The sequence below is a fragment of the Eleginops maclovinus genome, chromosome 1, assembly GCF_036324505.1.
Source record: "Eleginops maclovinus isolate JMC-PN-2008 ecotype Puerto Natales chromosome 1, JC_Emac_rtc_rv5, whole genome shotgun sequence".
Classification (NCBI taxonomy): domain Eukaryota; kingdom Metazoa; phylum Chordata; class Actinopteri; order Perciformes; family Eleginopidae; genus Eleginops; species Eleginops maclovinus.
Window position 1 is genome coordinate 26,917,259 of NC_086349.1, and position 19,473 is coordinate 26,936,731.

Consider the following 19,473-nt stretch of genomic DNA (forward strand, 5'->3'; position numbering starts at 1 on the left):
ATGAAGAAGCAGTAGGGTGGTGCAAGAATGAGTCCTCAAACTAAGAAATAAGTCAGCATTTTACCACTTCCTGTTCCCTGTTCAATGGTTTTCTGAATGGGTTTTTAGTTCCTTTATAGCCCAACATTAGCCGCCTTTAGCTTAGCGGTGGTGACGTGAAGTCATGTGACCGTGCTGTAGTTCCTTTATAGCCCAACATTAGGTGCGGATTGAGGTGGATTGTGCAGCAGCAAGCCTCCTCCAGTGTGTGTGTGTGTGTGTGTGTGTGTGTGTGTGTGTGTGTGTGTGTGTGTGTGTGTGTGTGTGTGTGTGTGTGTGTGTGTGTGTGTGTGTGTGTGTGTGTGTGTATGTGTGTGTGTCTGACCGTGTGTGTGCACATTGGTTTCGATTGTTGTGTACATGCACCAGCACTCGTGTGGACCTCTGTACTGTACCGCTGGGAGGGAAAGGTCAGCACCCCGATTCGCTTCAGATCAGCCATCTGTTCTCTGCACACAGCCGACCCCCCCAAGCCACCTGTCTGCTCCTAATGCCCCCCCAACACCCTCCCTCCACCCCCTCTGTCCTGAGCCCTGTCAGCGCCGGCAGAAAGGAGGAGAAGCTAAATTCAATTTGCATGTGATAAACCAGATGATAGAATTTGAGAGGGGCCCTATCCTGCTTTTCTTTGGGTGTTCCCTTTCCTGTAGAGATGTTAGTGCATGTAAATGGTCTGCAAAGGATATTTAAATGCACAATGGGATGATATAATACCTGTGTAAGTAAAGGGATTAGCTAGCATGAATAGTAGAAGGAAGTGTCTGTCGGAGCTCAGCAGCTGCACCCTTCTGCTGAAGAGCTCCTCGTGTCGCACCCCAAATTACATTGCTTGCCAGCCTTGGAGCCTCCACAGCTGTGATCTCCTCCTCATCCTCCTTCTTCTCCTCCTTCAGCACACTTTCCCTCCATCTGACCACACATTCGGGGGAGATTTGTGCTGCAAAATCTGTTGAATTCAGTAAGATCTGCAAGTTATTAAAGGTATTTTCACTAACTTCCAGAATCAGAATGCAATTTACACTTTTGCACGTCCTCTTAATGTAATCATTGAGCTATACAGACTGTGTTTGAGTTTTCAAAGGCTTTATTATCATATGCACAACAGCAAAGGTATCCTGAAGAACCAGGCGCCTCCAAGAATGCAACATACAATATTATAAATAAGACAAAACCATAAAAATTGTGCAGAATATGACACAAAACTCATGTTGCAAGCTAACAACAGGCAAATAAATGCACTTTTATTCATGTAATATCGAATAGAATTAGCTAAAAACAGTCAAATTAAATACTGTACAGTGAAAAGAAAGACTGGTTATTGTAATTATAAATAAATAAGAGATGTAAGCCAATGCAATCCTGGTGTTAGCATGCAGAGCTAGCATCAGAGCTAATCTCCTCTCCCTCCAGAGATGGTTATCCTGCCACACATAAACACTCCTCTCTTTGATCACCCCCCCTCCTTCCTACAGCTGCCATCCACAATATCCATCCTCTCTTCTTCTTCTTCTTCTTCTTCTTCTTCTTCTTCTTCTTCTTCTTCTTCTTCTTCTTCTTCTTCTTCTTCTTCTTCTTCTTCTTCTTCTTCTTCTTCTTCTTCTTCTTCTTCTTCTTCTTCTTCTTCTTCTTCTTCTTCTTCTTCTTCTTCTTCTTCTTCTTCTTCTTCTTCTTCTTCTCCAAACACTCCCCCTCCTCCCCTTCATCCTCCTCCTTTTTCTTTCTGTGCGTGTCTCGTTGAAGTGTGGCATTGTAAGGTATCTAATTAGCGAAATAGGAGGACATTAGCTGGGTTTGCAGTGATGATGATGATGATCATGATGATGATGAGAAGGAGGAAGAGGAAGAGGAGAAGGAGAGCTGTCCAGGAGGGGCGTCTCCGTCTTTCTTCCTCCTGTGATTCAGACTCTAGAAGTCCTTTAATTACTGGCAGCTGCTCGGCCTCCTCTGAGTGTTTGATGCTCTTGGGTTTAAAAAAAACCCAGCAGAGTTCTGATTGCGGCTCATCATCTCGAGCGCTCTTCACTCCTCGTCCGACCGCCGTCCGTCCGTCCAACAGCATCCTCTCCCCACTGCTGGATCAGCTCTGTAATCAAGCCCAGAGAGGCGGCTCCAACTTCAAACGTGACGAGGGTTTCAGGGAGAATCGTCCGGATGATTCTGTCCTGAGATCAGTCGGATAGATGGAAACAGACTTCTTTAACTTACAGTGAAATCCTGGGTCTTTGTGTCCGACTCTCAAAAAGCCAGCATGCACTGCAAAAATGTGAAATGATGCAAAGCATATCTGACTCCTGTTAGTCAGAATGTGTCTTTAAACTTCATATAAGACAACGATATGTCTTATATGAAGTGTTAAGACACATTCTGAGAAGTAACTTTGGATATAGCTCTTTTTTTAGACAATGCCTCTCGTATCTTGCGTATTTTACGATGAGTTTTACCTACAAGTATTTTCTAAAGATCACAAAATAAATCTGACTTGATTTTTAGAAAAACACACTTCCATCTAACCTCAGATTAAGCATCGTTTTATTTTACCAACATTTCCTGATCCGTGTAAATATGGATTCAAATACATTTTCCCACTTCGTTACCAGATCTTTTTAATCTAAATGTTGTCTCGTTCTATTGGCAGATTTTACGACGTATTACCAGTGAAAACACTTTGTCTTCCCCAATTTTTTTACTAGTTTTGGAGCAGCAATTTTTCCAGTGTGGAGATTTTTTTTGTGCCGTTTTAGTTTAATACAGAAAGGAAGTATTTGTGTTAAATACATCAGGTGTCCACCAGCTGTAAAGTGTTACTGTCCCTCAGTGTGTGTTACTGTCCCTCAGTGTGTGTTACCATCCCTCAGTGTGTGTTACTGTCCCTGAGTGTGTGTTTCTGTCCCTCAGTGTGTGTTACTGTCCCTCAGTGTGTGTTACCATCCCTCAGTGTGTGTTACTGTCCCTCAGTGTGTGTTACTGTCCCTGAGTGTGTGTTTCTGTCCCTCAGTGTGTGTTACTGTCCCTGAGTGTGTGTTACTGTCCCTCAGTGTGTGTTACTGTCCCTCAGTGTGTGTTACTGTCCCTCAGTGTGTGTTACTGTCTCTCAGTGTGTGTTACTGTCCCTCAGTGTGTGTTTCTGTCTCTCAGTGTGTGTTACTGTCTCTCAGTGTGTGTTACTGTCCCTGAGTGTGTGTTTCTGTCCCTCAGTGTGTGTTACTGTCCCTGAGTGTGTGTTACTGTCCCTCAGTGTGTGTTACTGTCCCTCAGTGTGTGTTACTGTCCCTCAGTGTGTGTTACTGTCTCTCAGTGTGTGTTACTGTCCCTCAGTGTGTGTTACTGTCTCTCAGTGTGTGTTACCATCCCTCAGTGTGTGTTACTGTCTCTCAGTGTGTGTTACTGTCCCTGAGTGTGTGTTTCTGTCCCTCAGTGTGTGTTACTGTCCCTGAGTGTGTGTTACTGTCCCTCAGTATGTGTTACTGTCCCTCAGTGTGTGTTACTGTCCCTCAGTGTGTGTTACTGTCCCTCAGTGTGTGTTTCTGTCCCTCAGTGTGTGTTACTGTCCCTGAGTGTGTGTTACTGTCCCTCAGTGTGTGTTACTGTCCCTCAGTGTGTGTTACTGTCCCTCAGTGTGTGTTACTGTCCCTCAGTGTGTGTTTCTGTCCCTCAGTGTGTGTTACTGTCCCTGAGTGTGTGTTACTGTCCCTCAGTGTGTGTTACTGTCCCTGAGTGTGTGTTTCTGTCCCTCAGTGTGTGTTACTGTCCCTCAGTGTGTGTTACTGTCCCTCAGTGTGTGTTACTGTCCCTCAGTGTGTGTTACTGTCTCTCAGTGTGTGTTACTGTCCCTCAGTGTGTTACTTAACCTCAGTGTGTGTTTCTGTCCCTCAGTGTGTGTTACTGTCCCTCAGTGTGTGTTACTGTCCCTGAGTGTGTGTTACTGTCCCTCAGTGTGTGTTACTGTCCCTCAGTGTGTGTTACTGTCCCTCAGTGTGTGTTACTGTCCCTCAGTGTGTGTTACTTAACCTCAGTGTGTGTTTCTGTCCCTCAGTGTGTGTTACTGTCCCTCAGTGTGTGTTACTGTCCCTGAGTGTGTGTTACTGTCCCTCAGTGTGTGTTACTGTCACTGAGTGTGTGTTACTGTCCCTGAGTGTGTGTTACTGTCCCTGAGTGTGTGTAGAAGTGTTTTTAATTCAGTAGGTGAACCCATATGTTCATAATTAGCGTGAATACGAAGCATTTTCTGTCAGCTCAGGTTTTATTTCTGCTTTTTTAAACTGTAGTATGTGCCCATGTGTTTCATTGTTGGCGTATACACTTGTGATTGTGTGTGTGTGTTTTTGTGTGTCCGTGTGTGTGTGTGTCTCTGCACAGCTGTCCTCTCGTCAGAAATCGGGCATTACGAGAACACAGGCTGTTACAGCGTTTGTTTGGCAGGCTGCTGTGGAGCACGTTATGTGAGGACACTTTGTCAACGGCACAAGCCCACACACACACACACACACACACACACACACACAGCTTCACCAGAGTGTAGTGCAGCCGCTCTACAGAGTGAAAGGAGGAATTTAAGACAGGGAAACGCCATTTGTGTTCGTATGTGTTTCCTAAATGAACTTAAAGTGGACTTTGATCTTTTCCATCCAGTATAATCCAAGTCTTTTTTCCAGTCCTTTTGCACAAACAAAAGACTGTCCCCTCAAACTGCACTTTTTAAAACACTTAATGTGATACTTGCAGGGATGCTTTATGACCGTGCTAGTCAGAAGTGTTTCAATTTCTGCGTTTTTGGGGTAAAAGTCATGATTTTGTGGAGCATCAGCTGGATAATGAGACTTGGATTAGTCTGCAGGATGTGTGTGAGAGTGTGTGAACAGATGTTTTAATACCACTGTACTCCTTTACTTCAACTCATCAAGCTTTTTTAGATTTCTTGTGGAGGAATGCAACATTTAGTAGAATAATTCAGAACAAACGGTTGTTTATCTTGATGAATCCAGACGCCAGGGACCTCTTTCCTCTGGATGACGTCACACAGCGCCCATAAAATCTGCTCTAATTTCCCGATGGCAACAACAATTAGCCCGGTGATGTAAAGGGCTGCTCGGGCCCATTGGGGATGTCAGAGTGTGTGTTTGTAATGGCCAACTCATCCCACACACACACACACACACACACACACACACACACACACACACACACACACACACACACACACACACACACACACACACACACACACACACACACACACACAGTCGGCTGCAGAGGGAAGCTGCATCCATCTTCACAATCGTTTCTAATGAGATATCGATCAGGAACACGCATCAATATTTCCGTAGACCCCTCGCACAAAGAGCCGCCCGGCATGAGAAACTGCAGCAGTGTGTGTGAGTGGGCAACTACATATTATACAGCTAATGATCCTAAAAAAAAACAGTGTCTGTGTGTGTGTGAGTGAGTTTTGAGATGCTGTCTCTCTCCCTGCTCGGCCCACGCATGTGAGGCTTTATCGTCCTGCAGAGCTCTGAGCGACGGCCTCTTTGTGTATCTTTTTATCTCCTCTCCACGCACAACGTCTCTTACTGACACTCTGGTTTTGCATCAACTATAGTGTGCGTGCGTGCGTGTGCTTACTCCACAATACCCTCATCACACACACACACACACACAGCTTGGTTGTAGTTTGACATTTTAAACATGCTTTTATTTAGTAATTTTACCTCCTTTATTTTCCTTTATATGTGTGTTTGTGTGTGTGTGTGTGTGTGTGTGTGTGTGTGTGTGTGTGTGTGTGTGTGTGTGTGTGTGTTTACACTACATTTTCCTGTGCAGTTCTCCAGGGAGGTTGTTGTTGTTTGTGTTGTTGTTTTCTGATAAACGGAACATGCATATCTCCTCTCACACTGATGAGATGAAACACAAAGCATGGAGCGTCTGAGTGACAGGCCGAGGCCAGACAGGGGGGGGGGGGGAGTGGGGGTGCGGTGGTCAGGAGGGAGGAAGCAGGATGTAGTCGACACTCGGCGGCGTGCACTCCAGCTAATGAGGGAGGCACGGGGTCAGCGTCTAACTACACACAGATAATGACCATCTCCTGAAACCATGGCAACAGCAGCCATCCTAACTCCCCGCGCCTCGCTCGGCTCTCATCTCACTCCAACACACCCAAATGAATTTTAGGAAAAAAAGGAAGAGCGAGGGAAATCAATGGCGTTAATGACGGCCCGGGTTCCTGCAGACATGCATAAAACATGGAGAACACCTGAGAGCACGTTAAGTGTGCCGCCATTGTGCAGAGAAACAAAATTACAGACAGAAAAAAAACGCCTCGCCGAAGAAAGGCGGGTTAATTTCAACCTGCGGGAAGAGGGAGGGAGACGAAGAGAGGAAGAGAGGGAAAGAGAGGATCTTATTTTGCAAAATGCTGCATGCATGTCATTTAAATAATCCTGCAATTTAGGTACTTTTTAGGGAGGCTAACAGGTGCTAATGCGCTACAACGGCACAAAACATTTCCATCAGAGGAAACAGCTTCAGAAACGATGCAAATACAAAAACACAAATGTTCCAAAACTCGTGAAGAAACATCTCCAGCAACTCTTCAACACATGCACCATTTAGAAAACATTCAGAATCAGAAGTACTTTATTTATCCCTAACTAGGAAATGTTTGTGTTGCAGCAGCGAAATACAAAGAGAAGCAAAACAAATACAACTAATTAGAACTAAAATATAAAGTAAAAATAAAAATGAAATATACAAATGTACAAAAAGGCAATAAAACAAACACTAAAGAGGGACGCACACAGCTGGAGACCAGGGGACACTAAAGAGAGACGCACACAGCTGGAGACCAGGGGCCACTTAAGAGAGACGCACACAGCTGGAGACCAGGGGACACTAAAGAGAGACACACACAGCTGGAGACCAGGGGACCCTAAAGAAAGACGCACACAGCTGGAGACCAGGGGACCCTAAAGAGAGACACACACAGCTGGAGACCAGGGGACACTAAAGACAGACGCACAAAGCTGGAGACCAGGGGACCCTAAAGAGAGACGCACACAGCTTGAGACCAGGGGACACTAAAGACAGACGCACACAGCTGGAGACCAGGGGACACTAAAGAGAGACACACACAGCTGGAGACCAGGGGACACTAGAGAGAGACGCACACAGCTCGAGACCAGGGGACACTAAAGACAGACGCACACAGCTGGAGACCAGGGGACACTAAAGAGAGACACACACAGCTGGAGACCAGGGGACACTAGAGAGAGACGCACACAGCTCGAGACCAGGGGACACTAAAGAGAGACACACACAGCTGGAGACCAGGGGACACTAAAGACAGACGCACACAGCTGGAGACCAGGGGACACTAAAGAGAGACGCACACAGCTGGAGACCAGGGGACACTAAAGACAGACGCACACAGCTGGAGACCAGGGGACACTAAAGAGAGACGCACACAGCTGGGACCGGAGCACTGGGTGACGTTCAGGATCATAAAGCTGTCTCTGTCTCTGTTGTTGAAACTCTCCTGAAATGTTTTCTGCTCTTATTTGAACAAAGTGATCACATGACTCCTTCTGATGTCACTGCAGATCTGCTGTAAGCTAGCTAGCTAACGTAGCTAACCCTTTCAGTTCTGAGGCTGACTCACTCAATTGATCTGATTCTGATTTCCGATATATAAATAGAGTAAAGTAGTGAAGGAGGAGGGGACACCAGGTGATCATTTCTCAGACAGATGTATAAAAATAATCCTGCCGCAGTGCCCCCCCCCCTCTCCCAGTGGGAGACTCACACTACTACAGTTATTCTGCAGCCTCCTGCACTCTCAAATCCCCAGGGAGGACTGCACATATTAGTGTGTGTGTGTGTGTGTGTGTGTGTGTGTGTGTGTGTGTGTGTATGTGTGTGCGTGTGTGTGCCTGTTCATGTGAGTCTGCTGGATGCGGCTTGAACTTCTGACAACATAATTGCACGTAGGAGCTGCGGATGAAGATGTAGCTCAGAGTCAGGATGTGTGAGAGTATCTGGTTAAGAGGCATGGTATGGACTCACACACACACACACACACACACACACACACACACACACACACAAACAGACATGGAGCAGCCAGTGGCACATCAGCACCACGGACAGCGGCTGACCCTTCGCAGTCCAATTAGAGGCTCAGAGAGCAGACACACTCAGACTGAGGGTGGAGAGAACACACAGTCTTAATAAAAGGGAGGAGGTGGCGGCGCTTTAATGAGGGATGTGGGTTGTCACAAGGTACTTCATATACTGTCTGACCGTAGAGTGATGCAGGGATGTCGTGTTTCTGTTGTTGACCCTGAAGGCACTCTGATTTCTGAAGTGAAAAGCTAATGTTGGGCTATAAAGGAACTACAGCACGGTCACATGACTTCACGTCACCACCGCTAAGCTAAAGGAGGCTAATGTTGGGCTATAAAGGAACTACAGCACGGTCACATGACTTCACGTCACCACCGCTAAGCTAAAGGAGGCTAATGTTGGGCTATAAAGGAACTACAGCACGGTCACATGACTTCACGTCACCACCGCTAAGCTAAAGGAGGCTAATGTTGGGCTATAAAGGAACTACAGCACGGTCACATGACTTCACGTCACCACCGCTAAGCTAAAGGAGGCTAATGTTGGGCTATAAAGGAACTACAGCACGGTCACATGACTTCACGTCACCACCGCTAAGCTAAAGGAGGCTAATGTTCATTCTCTGACATTTTTGCCTATTTTTCTTCCTATTTATGGTTGTGTTGAACAGTAAATATAAATTACCCCTCTCTGTCTTTCTTTTCTCTCAGCTGTTCTCAGAGGAACCGGTGTGATCGTGCTGACGAGCCATACCGCTTCGCTGCTGCTCTGGATCAGTGTGTGACAGCCTCCGTGTACCCGGATAGCATCGCCGTGTCAGAACCAAGCGTACCTGTGAGTTCACACACACACACACACACACACACACAGACAGAAACACAGACACACACACACACACACACACACACACACACACACACACACACACACACACACAGATGCAATCACTAAGCACCCTAAAACTCCAGCACTACTCGCACACATTACAATGAAAAATGAGCCTCCATCTCCATATTGCCCTCCCACGTTCGGAGGCAGAGCATTTTAAATGCTCGCAGTCGTTGTGATTGTGCTTGATGCATAAACATTAGATGGGAAGGTTCATGAGAGCGGCACGGGGGCGTTTCAGTGTGCATATGTTCAATCGGTACAAAGCAGTCAATATGTGTGCCAAGACATGTTTGTGTGGGTGTGTGTGTAGGTGTAAAAGTTGTCCGAGTGCAGCGCAGTGTTTCCAGAAAGAGCTTCAGAGAAACTTCTGCTGCACACACACACACACACACACACACACACACACACACACACACACACACACACACACACACACACACACACACACACACACACACACACACACACACAACTTCAGCTCTTTAAACACCCTCGCTGTTAAAGGTTCAGTTCATCCAAAGCACAAAGAGAACATATTTATTTCCTTAGGTTTGGAAAACAATTGTCTTTTCCTCAGTTTTGTTCATTTAATATCATTTGTTTAGATGAGACCGGTGCACTTTTGGTGTCGACTACTACTTCAGTACAGGCATGTCCTCCCTCCTTTAAGCATATTATACATGCAGTTGTATATACTTACGCTTTCATTCATGCATATGTAATCCCAAGTGAAAATGCTCACATCAAAGTCTCCATATTTAATATTTTATAGATGCTACTGAGCTATTTAGACATAATTACAGCAGACAATTTGCACACCAACACCCAGGTTTGATATTCAGCACGGGCAAATTAATTTATCCTGTAATTTTGGGATATCAGGACTGAAATTAGTTTGGAGACTGACCCTGAAGGCAGCATCTCCCTGGTTCCCTCCACATGAAGGATCTACAGCACGGTCACATGACTTCACGTCACCACCGCTAAGCTAAAGGAGGCTAATGTTGGGCTATAAAGGAACTACAGCACGGTCACATGACTTCACCTCACCACCGCTAAGCTAAAGGAGGCTAACGTTGGGCTATAAAGGAACTACAGCGCGGTCACATGACTTCACCTCACCACCGCTAAGCTAAAGGAGGCTAATGTTGGGCTATAAAGGAACTACAGCACGGTCACATGACTTCACGTCTCCACTGCTAAGCTAAAGGAGGCTAATGTTGGGCTATAAAGGAACTACAGCACGGTCACATGACTTCACGTCACCACCGCTAAGCTAAAGGAGGCTAACGTTGGGCTATAAAGGAACTACAGCACGGTCACATGACTTCACGTCTCCACCGCTAAGCTAAAGGAGGCTAATGTTGGGCTATAAAGGAACTACAGCACGGTCACATGACTTCACGTCTCCACCGCTAAGCTAAAGGAGGCTAATGTTGGGCTATAAAGGAACTACAGCGCGGTCACATGACTTCACGTCACCACCGCTAAGCTAAAGGCAGGCTAATCGTGGACGTTTAGTCGTCTCATTCAGACACTTGTTAGCATCTCTCTCAGACTGTTATATCTGCAACGATTCCTCCTCTGCACTGTGAGAGATTAAAAACACAGAAAGCCATCAAATGAACTTTATTAAAACTCTGCCACCAATTAGGCTGACAAGCTGCACAACACCCCCCCATCAGGGAGGACAGCAGAACAAAAAGAGCCGAGGCTTAACACTTCCACTTCCTGTGTGTTAGTGAGCAGATCCTGAGTGTTTATCTAAACTTGAGACAGGGCGATGAGAGCTAATTAATGTGAGCGGTGACTCTGGGAATTCTTCGCCAGACAAAGGACAGTGATTGCAGTAATCTGGGCTCTCTGACACACCTCAGAGGAAGCAACACAAACACGGTGGAAGAAGTAAAACAGGGGGGGAGAGGTCCTCATCAGAAGGAAAAACACAAAACACCCTCCCTCCTTTCGCCGGTTAGCGGCTAACGAAGCTAAGCTGCTCAGCTGCTCCGTCCCTGCAGCCCCGCGGCGTTTAGCGAGGCAGATAAAACAAAGAGAAACTTCAAACGGCATGGCCCGAAAATAACAGCTAATGGAACGAGGCTGTGAAATGCCATGCTGATAATTATCCAGGCTGCCTCTCTTGGCTGGAGAGTTGGATCACACACACACACACACACACCCTGCACTCAGATGCATGTATTAATAGGCCGAGCAGCTCGCCGCTCTCTGGAGAAACGACTTCAAACGCCTCCGTGTGCATCTGCATACATCGCCCTCCGTGTGACACGCGCTAAATACAGCCTGATGATCTTTATTACGGTGTTGGTAACATGTGGAAGACACAGCAGCGCTCCTTGGCGAAGTGATCGGACAGCTTTGCCGTCAGCACTGTTGTTATTTCTATTCAGAGCGCCCACTTTTAAACAGCTCGACGTTTCAGAAGATCCTCATATTAAGAGTTTAAGCCGTCCAACTTCCAGATGAACTGTAACCTTTAAACATCAACTCGGTGCCAAAAGTATTTGGAAACGGATGAACAAGAAATGCAAAGCTACGACTTACAGCCTTTTAGAGAAACAGCTGTTGATATATAGCAAACTGGAGATCACATTCAGAAACACAAGTGCAAAAAGAGCAAAAATGTGCAGAAAAATAAGAGATTCTTCATAAGAGCGTGAGTTTTAAGATCAGCCAGCTTCCATATGAACTGTGACCTTAAAACATGAAGCCAAAAGTGTTTGCAGACTGATGAAAAAACATGCAAAACTACGACTTTTAACCTCTGGAAACTTTGGGAAACTGTAAGAGTTAAAGCTGTTGATCTATAGTGATGTGCAGAACACATTCAGAAAGAAATTTGATTAACTAGGTTCAAAATGACTTCAGAAGAGGAATGCTTGTGTGATGGATTGGCAGTTTTTAAATGTAAAGGGGATTTAGATAAAGAATAAACACACCTAAGTGGTCTTAAGATCCCACAGAACCTTAGTCATATGTAACAGTAAGTCATTTAATGTATGAAATCCAGGTGAAGCAAAATGAAACCATCAACTCTTCTCTCTGTTTAAGGTTAAGATTAGCTCGTTTATAAAGCACATTTCAGACACAAAGGACATTCTAGGTACTTTACAAAAGCATTAATACACATTTAAAATAAAAAAGGGATAAAATGAACCTTTTTTTAGCATTTCTGTATTATTATTATTCTACGTTCGGAGTGGAGATCAGGGTTAATGTACCAAATACATTGTTTTACATTAAAACAAACTTAATGGGGCAGTCTCTAATCACACGTGGTAAACATGTCTGTGTTAACAATGAGCTCCTCCAATCAGAAACATTGTTGTGAGACTGTAGGATTGTGGGTAATGTAGTTCTTCTGCATGTTTTTCAATAAAAAGGTTGATGTCATACAGATTAGTGGCTCATACAGTTGTATAAGAACCTAACAGCTCATGGTGATTTGATTTAGGGTTATGACATAATGGCTTATTATTTAAAAATGTATATTACTGAAAACTTTTGCATTCAAACCTTCATGTATTTCATTTTCGCTAAAGCATCAAGAACCGATTCCCAGTGTCTTTGCTGATAACACATCCTGCCGATGTTAAAAGGACTATATATAACACACCTCTTATGCTCCGCTGCAGCTGCTGGTGAAGGTGAGCCACGTTCCCGACCTCTCCGCCGGGATCAGCTGCTCCTTCGGGAACCTGACGGAGGTGGAGGGGACGGTCAACGGGAACCAGATCCTCTGCGTGTCTCCGGCCGCCAAGGACGTCCCGCTCATCCCCATCGAGCAAGGTGGAGACAACACACACACACACACTGACACACAGACACTGACACTGACACTGACACACAGACACAGACACTGACACACACACACACACACACACACACACACACACACACACACACACACACACACACACACACACATACACACACACACACACACACACACTCCACGCTTTGCTGATTTAACTGTTGATGCTCTCTCTGAAACTTCTCCATTGATTCTGCATAACGAGCTCCCACAGATCCAGGATCAGATACCTGGCTGTGAGGTGTGTTGCTCTGCAGGCCCGGCTCCATTAGAGCAGACCGAGGACCGCACCAACCCCATATTAGTGCCCTCACACTAGACTGACAGGCAAGGGTCTAACAAGCGAGGCTGGTTTAGCTGAGAGGACAACAGGATCATCCTGATTGAGGGGACAAGAGAAAGCGGTTTGCTTTTTAAAAACGCAACAAAATTAACATTAAAAAAATATATTAATTATAATTTATTACATTTTCTTTAAATTGAACATGTGACTTTATTGTCTTATATTAAATCAAATATATTCATTTTATTTTTTTGATTTTTATGCAAATTCTTACTCTTACTTCCTGTTTAGATATATATTACTATTATCTTTATTTACTTCAAAAACTGATCATAAAAAACCCAATTTTTCCCGGGATAAATAGATACATTGGCCAGTGTTTGAAAAGCAACGCCTTCAATCAGCATTAAATACCAGCAGGGGGTGACCCCACCAATAAGACAAATTGTATAGAGGTCTACGAGAAAATCAGCCTACTTCTCTCTTGATTTACCACCTCAGTTATTATTGTCCTGATGAGTTTAAGGTCTCAATCTGTAGTTTCAACTCTTGTTCAACACAGCATGATGTTCTTTTATTAAGTTATGGTCCCCTTTAGTGCAAATAGACTATAAAGCAACAAAATATTCTTCTCTCTTTTTGCACTATTTTATTTATGTTATTTGCACCATGTATGTTGAGTTGTTGGAGGAGCACGCGACATAAGATTTTCATTGCCAACATATACGCTGTATCTGCTGTGCATATGACAAATAAAACCTTGAAAACCTTGAAACGTGTGCTTGAGGGCGGGGCTACCTGTGATTGACAGGTCGCTACCACAGTGTTGTTTGTTTTATCCCTTTTACAGTTTGTGTTTTCACTGGATCTAAGTTATATTTTGGTGGCTTACAAATGTCTCGTTGAGCGTAAGCATGACAAAGACCAAAATCCAAAGTGTTTACCACTATAAAACCACACTTGAGGCTTTAAAAGTCCACAAACGACTGAGTCCGATTACAGTTTATGGTTCTTCTTCACCTTATGAAACCCTGAGTGGACCGAGCAGAATAAATCCAAACACAGCGTAAGTCAACATTTGGGTCCAGGAATAAACATATGCTAATCACTGCTAATATAGTATTCATAGAAATGTCCTGACCTTTAAATATACCGCGGCGGCTCCGCCTCGTTGGCAAACAGGTATATAATAATGCTCGGTAACACCTGTTGTTGACAATAAATACCTGTTGTTTGCCCGGCACGATGGCTGCAGGGCGACACGCCACACAGCCTGAATAATACATGTGGTGTGGAGATCAGTGTGTGTTTGGGGGCTCGGGTAATCCGGCTCGCTGTGAGTAAATGGCAGCCCTGTTTGCCCACAGCTCCCATGGGGGGGTGGTGCATCAGCCCCTAATATGAATGTTCTCCCCTAGGTAAATGTCAGCCGATCCCCCCGGTAAGCCCCTTCCTCCACCTCCATCTCAATCCCTTTCTTTGACCACCTTCCACCCGCAGCTGTTTATACCTCCATCTTTTACTCCACATTAAACCCCCCCGGGAACACCTCCTCCTCACCTCCTCCCCCCTATATCTCCTGTCCCCCAGCAAGCCTCTCTATCTGTTGCACAACAACATCCATCCTGAAGTGGCAATAACTGGAGGGGAAACTATGAACAGGGCTGTCATACTAATGCAGCACACATTTAGTTCAATTCAATTTGAATTAAATTCTATTTCATTTTTATCTAATTATATATATTCTTTTATTTATATTTTATTATGTCTAATGATATTTTGTTTCTATGTAATTATATTTAAATATATTTATTCTATTTAATTATATTTTATTTTATTATATTTTATTTGATTATTTTTCATTTCATTTTATTGTATATATATTTTTACTCTTTTTTATCTCTACCAATATTTGGTGATATTATACAGCACATCGGTTTTTTTTGGTATATCTATATTACAGAAGAACCTTAGATACAATAAGAAACGTGTTTATTTCACAGCTTAGTTGAAAACGTGATTCTGATTGGTCGATTTGGACATTCCAGAAGCCTGCTATTTCTCGCTAGCATACTGTTGCTAAGGAGAACAGACCGTTGCTAAGCAGGAAGCGCTCATCGAGGGGACTGTGCAGTCATATCACTCCGCAGAAAGAAGTCCGGTCAATGAGACAGCGGACATACAATAGTTTCCCTTCAGCAGAAAACAGTTTTTAATGGAAGCGTCACGATCACCTTCGGATGCTGATTGACAGTCAGACCGCGGGCTGAGTCGTGACATCATCCCTCACTGAAGCTGTGCGGACGGCGGCCTTGCAGTGAAACCTTCTCTTTAGTGAGGAAGGATGAAGTCCTGCAGGAGGTTTTGTGCGGACAGGATCTCTGCACCGCTTTGTTCTCCGGCTCCTCAGAGACAGAGTCAGCTGTGAGCTACTCTCTAAGAAACAGAGCCGAGAGAACAGGGCGGCCGGGTCAGTGGAGCCTCCTACACACCGATGGCATCTCTCACACTCTCTCACACACACACACACACACACACACACACACACACACACACACACACACACACACACACACACACACACACACACACACACACGTATTTATGGAGTCTGTATCCTCGAGGGGAGAGAACAGAACACAGCCAGAAAAGCAGAAAAATAAAAGTTGATCAGAGGAGAATTTGCAAAATGTTCGTCCATATTTGATCTAAAATTGTGTTTCTTAAATACATCTCAGCGATGCTACAGACTTATTTTATTTGCACACACTTAAGACTGCATTAAGACAGGTAATACAAAATAAGAAATCTGATAGGAAAGTTGAAGAAGCCTCCAGCTTGCTTCATCGTAAGGAGAAATAAGATGAGGAAACCAAGCAAAAATATAACAAGAAGCAACAAAATGATCAGAAAAACAATAAGCAAACATATATATATAATAAGAACTGGAATCAACAAAATGAGCAGAAAAAATGGAAAAAATAAACTAAAAAAAAGCATTAAAATGATTCGAAATCCATCTGAAATATACATGAAGGAAAAATGTAGAATGAGCAACAAACTGAGCAGAAAATCTTAAATTGTGTACATGTTGAATTCTTACCTGGAGACTTATTTTTCTCATAAAATATGTTATGATTTTGCCATTTTATTTGAGGTTTTCCACCAATATATAGCAACTTATTGCAGTAAAAAGTATTATTGCAATGCCTGTTTTATGCTCATATTTGTGCATTATTAGCGGGGTTGTTGCACGATATCGAAGTAGATGCACTGTTCGGTTTAAATTGGAATTTGGAAGTGGGAAAATGTGTCACTTCCAGCAATCATGATCTAAATATTGGTCAAAAATAGATGTGATTATTACAGTTTTGGACATAATTGTGCAGCACAATGTGGATTCAGTGTGGTAGCTTTTAACTTTCTTTTAGCAAGATGCATGTAAACGTTTATACTGTAATATTGTAAGATGCACATTGATTTAACCTCCGGATGTAAAGACTGCTGCTGCCCAGTGAGTACACACAGTGACCTCAAGATAGAGGGATAGTGTTGTGATAGATGTCCCTCTTGTCTCCTCTCTGTCAGACTGGTCCGGGGTGGAGCTCAGGCTGAACTCCAAGGAGACGGGTCAGATGCTGATCAGCACCGAGGTCAAGTTTTACAACTGCAGCGTTCACCAGCTGTGAGTATCTCTCTGAATCCATTCATGCAAACACAAACGCTCCTCTGCCCGAAAAAACAGCTCGATCAATGCTCCGGGAATTAGTTTCCAATTTGTCCTGAACCTTAGCCCCCTAAATATATCCTCTGTAGAGGCTAATGCAACGTGATCGCTGAGCACCTGTACAGGAAGTCTGTCTGATGAAGCGTCAGGGTGTCTGCAGCGGGGATTTCACGCCGCCTTCATGCCGCCTCGGTCCCTGATTGAGAGATGTTGAATGAATCCCTGGATTGCAGATCTCAGTGATAGCGCTGCCTTTGCATTCACTCGCTTCTTTTCAGTGTGGTGCGTTCAGTTTGTGCAGGATGTGGGACTGTGGAGGGGTGTGATGCTAGCAGGGGGTCAGGATGTGTGGCATTTCATCTTACCTTTCACTATTAGTCTACCTCCCAGCAAAGTGAACACGTAAATGTTGAGTACCCCAAAGTTTGAATGTATAGTACGGGTCCCCGGCACATAGAAAGAGCAGGATGCTAACTTGCACAATTAGCATTAATTAGCATATGCAGACAATAGCAAATGAGCCAAATTGGACAATTTTTGAGAGGTTTTGGGGGTTATTGAGGACATTTTCAGGATAGGAAATGTCAGTTTTAACCATATTTGTACTCCCAGAAGACAGATTTCGATTAATTTTGGGGTAGATTTTCAAAGTTTTTAGGGACTATTTATCCTAAAAATGGCTTTTATTTGATTCATCATCAATGTACCTCAAAAACACATCTCAAATTGTCCACATTGGACTCTAGAAGCTGGCAAACAGTCTATATGTCCCCCAAAATGTTTTGTCCTGTAATATATATCTCTGCCACACACACATACACACACACACATACACACACACACACGTGTATCCAGTATAACTTCTTATGGCTGTCTGAGTAGCCAAGAAAGCAATTACCATCTCTCACAGCAGCTCAGCTAACTGGCCATGACACACACACATTCACACACTCGCCTTCTCACACACATACTGTACTGTGTGTTTCCAGGATCTGAATCAGCCCTCCTCTCCTCCTGAACTAACCTCCTCTGCTCTGAATATCCCACATTAATCCACCTTGTTGCAGACAGAGGCAGAGCCGAGAGTGACGACGACACACTGCTCATAAACACACAGTGTAGTAAAGAGTGTGTGTTTCTTGTGGGCGCTCACTTCCTCCCCCCTGCACCCATCCATCCATGTAAAGTGCATCCTGAGGTCACCAGCGAGGAATAATATTAATAACTCGTGTGCAAGACGCCGCGTAGTGCAATAACAACATTACACATTTAGAGCATCACAACACACTCCGTATGCACGACAGTGGAGAGCTAATCTGTGCGGAGTGCTTCAGGGATCTAAATGTTCTGTCAGATATTTGACCGACCGTTAGCCACAGGAAGTGAGCATTTAAGGAGGAAAACAGCTAATTATCTAAAGTCTTTTTCACTCAGATAATCTGCCTGACTATGTTGATACCTAACTTATCCTATTGCATGATTTGAAATAAATATTGAACATATTTTAATACGGTAGTTTTGCTAAATGAAAGGTTAGCATAGGCTACACCGCTAATCAAAGTTAAATAAAAGGGGGAATGGTTATTATTGCATCCATATACTGTCATTTCCTTGCACATTTATTACGTTTGCATGTTTATATTGGTTTTATTTTAGTCTGGGTGATGCTACAGGCACATATTCCAACCCTAGAGGGCACACTCACGATACAATACAGAATCAGGGACACAAAACAAACCGTCTTACTGCATGAACTTTTGACCTTTTCACTTAATATTTTGCACGATGGTTGACCCTTACAATGACACACACTGACATATTATACATGCAAAAACACACACACACACACACTTAGCAGCTGCTAAGTACAGCGACGCTCAAAGACAACATGGCTAATGCTAATTTCCGGATCAAGCAGCGCCAGTGTTTTAGTTGTCCTCTACGCTCTCTCTCTGCGTCTGATGCACGCCCAATGTTCACACATGACACACAGCAGCGGCGTTAATGTATGGCAGTAGAAAGAAAATGTATTTTAATATATGCAGAGGAGAAGTTGGCCCAGCAGCTATCGGGGACGGTGCCAACCACAAGGGCAACACAACAGCAGGGGCCCACTTGGGATCTGAACTCATTTCCTTTTGGCAAACTCTCTGCCCCTCCTTGACTCTCTCCTTCTGTGTGTGTGTGTGTGTGTGTGTGTGTGTGTGTGTGTGTGTGTGTGTGTGTGTGTGTGTGTGTGTGTGTGTGTGTGTGTGTGTCCATGCAGGTGTCTGTCATGTGTGAACAGTGCCTTCCGCTGCCACTGGTGCAAGTACCGCAACCTCTGCACCCATGACCCGTCCAGCTGCTCCTTCCAGGAGGGACGAGTCAACGCCTCTGAGGTCGGTGCAACACAAACATGCATCAAACACTTTATAGTTAATTCGATTTTCCTTCATGCACGAGACAATGTAGTTGTTTAATGGTATCTTTTCTTTAGATCTGTGAGAGTAAAACATGCAATATCCACATTTAGGACTTTATTTTACTTGATTTGTCATTTTTTGTCTGTAGATTTCTCCTAATTTCACCAAATTAGCATTACAG

The 19,473-nt window shown here is 44.1% G+C and overlaps 1 protein-coding gene across 1 annotated transcript in view; it reads left to right on the plus strand.

Annotated features, from left to right (window-relative positions):
- Nucleotides 1-19,473, plus strand: part of plxna2 (plexin A2) — a 203,666-nt gene that overhangs the window by 120,148 nt on the left and 64,045 nt on the right. Inside the window, 4 exon segments of the mRNA XM_063910249.1 lie at nt 8,865-8,988; nt 12,699-12,852; nt 16,749-16,845; nt 19,154-19,268. Coding sequence (XP_063766319.1) covers nt 8,865-8,988; nt 12,699-12,852; nt 16,749-16,845; nt 19,154-19,268 — 490 coding nt within the window.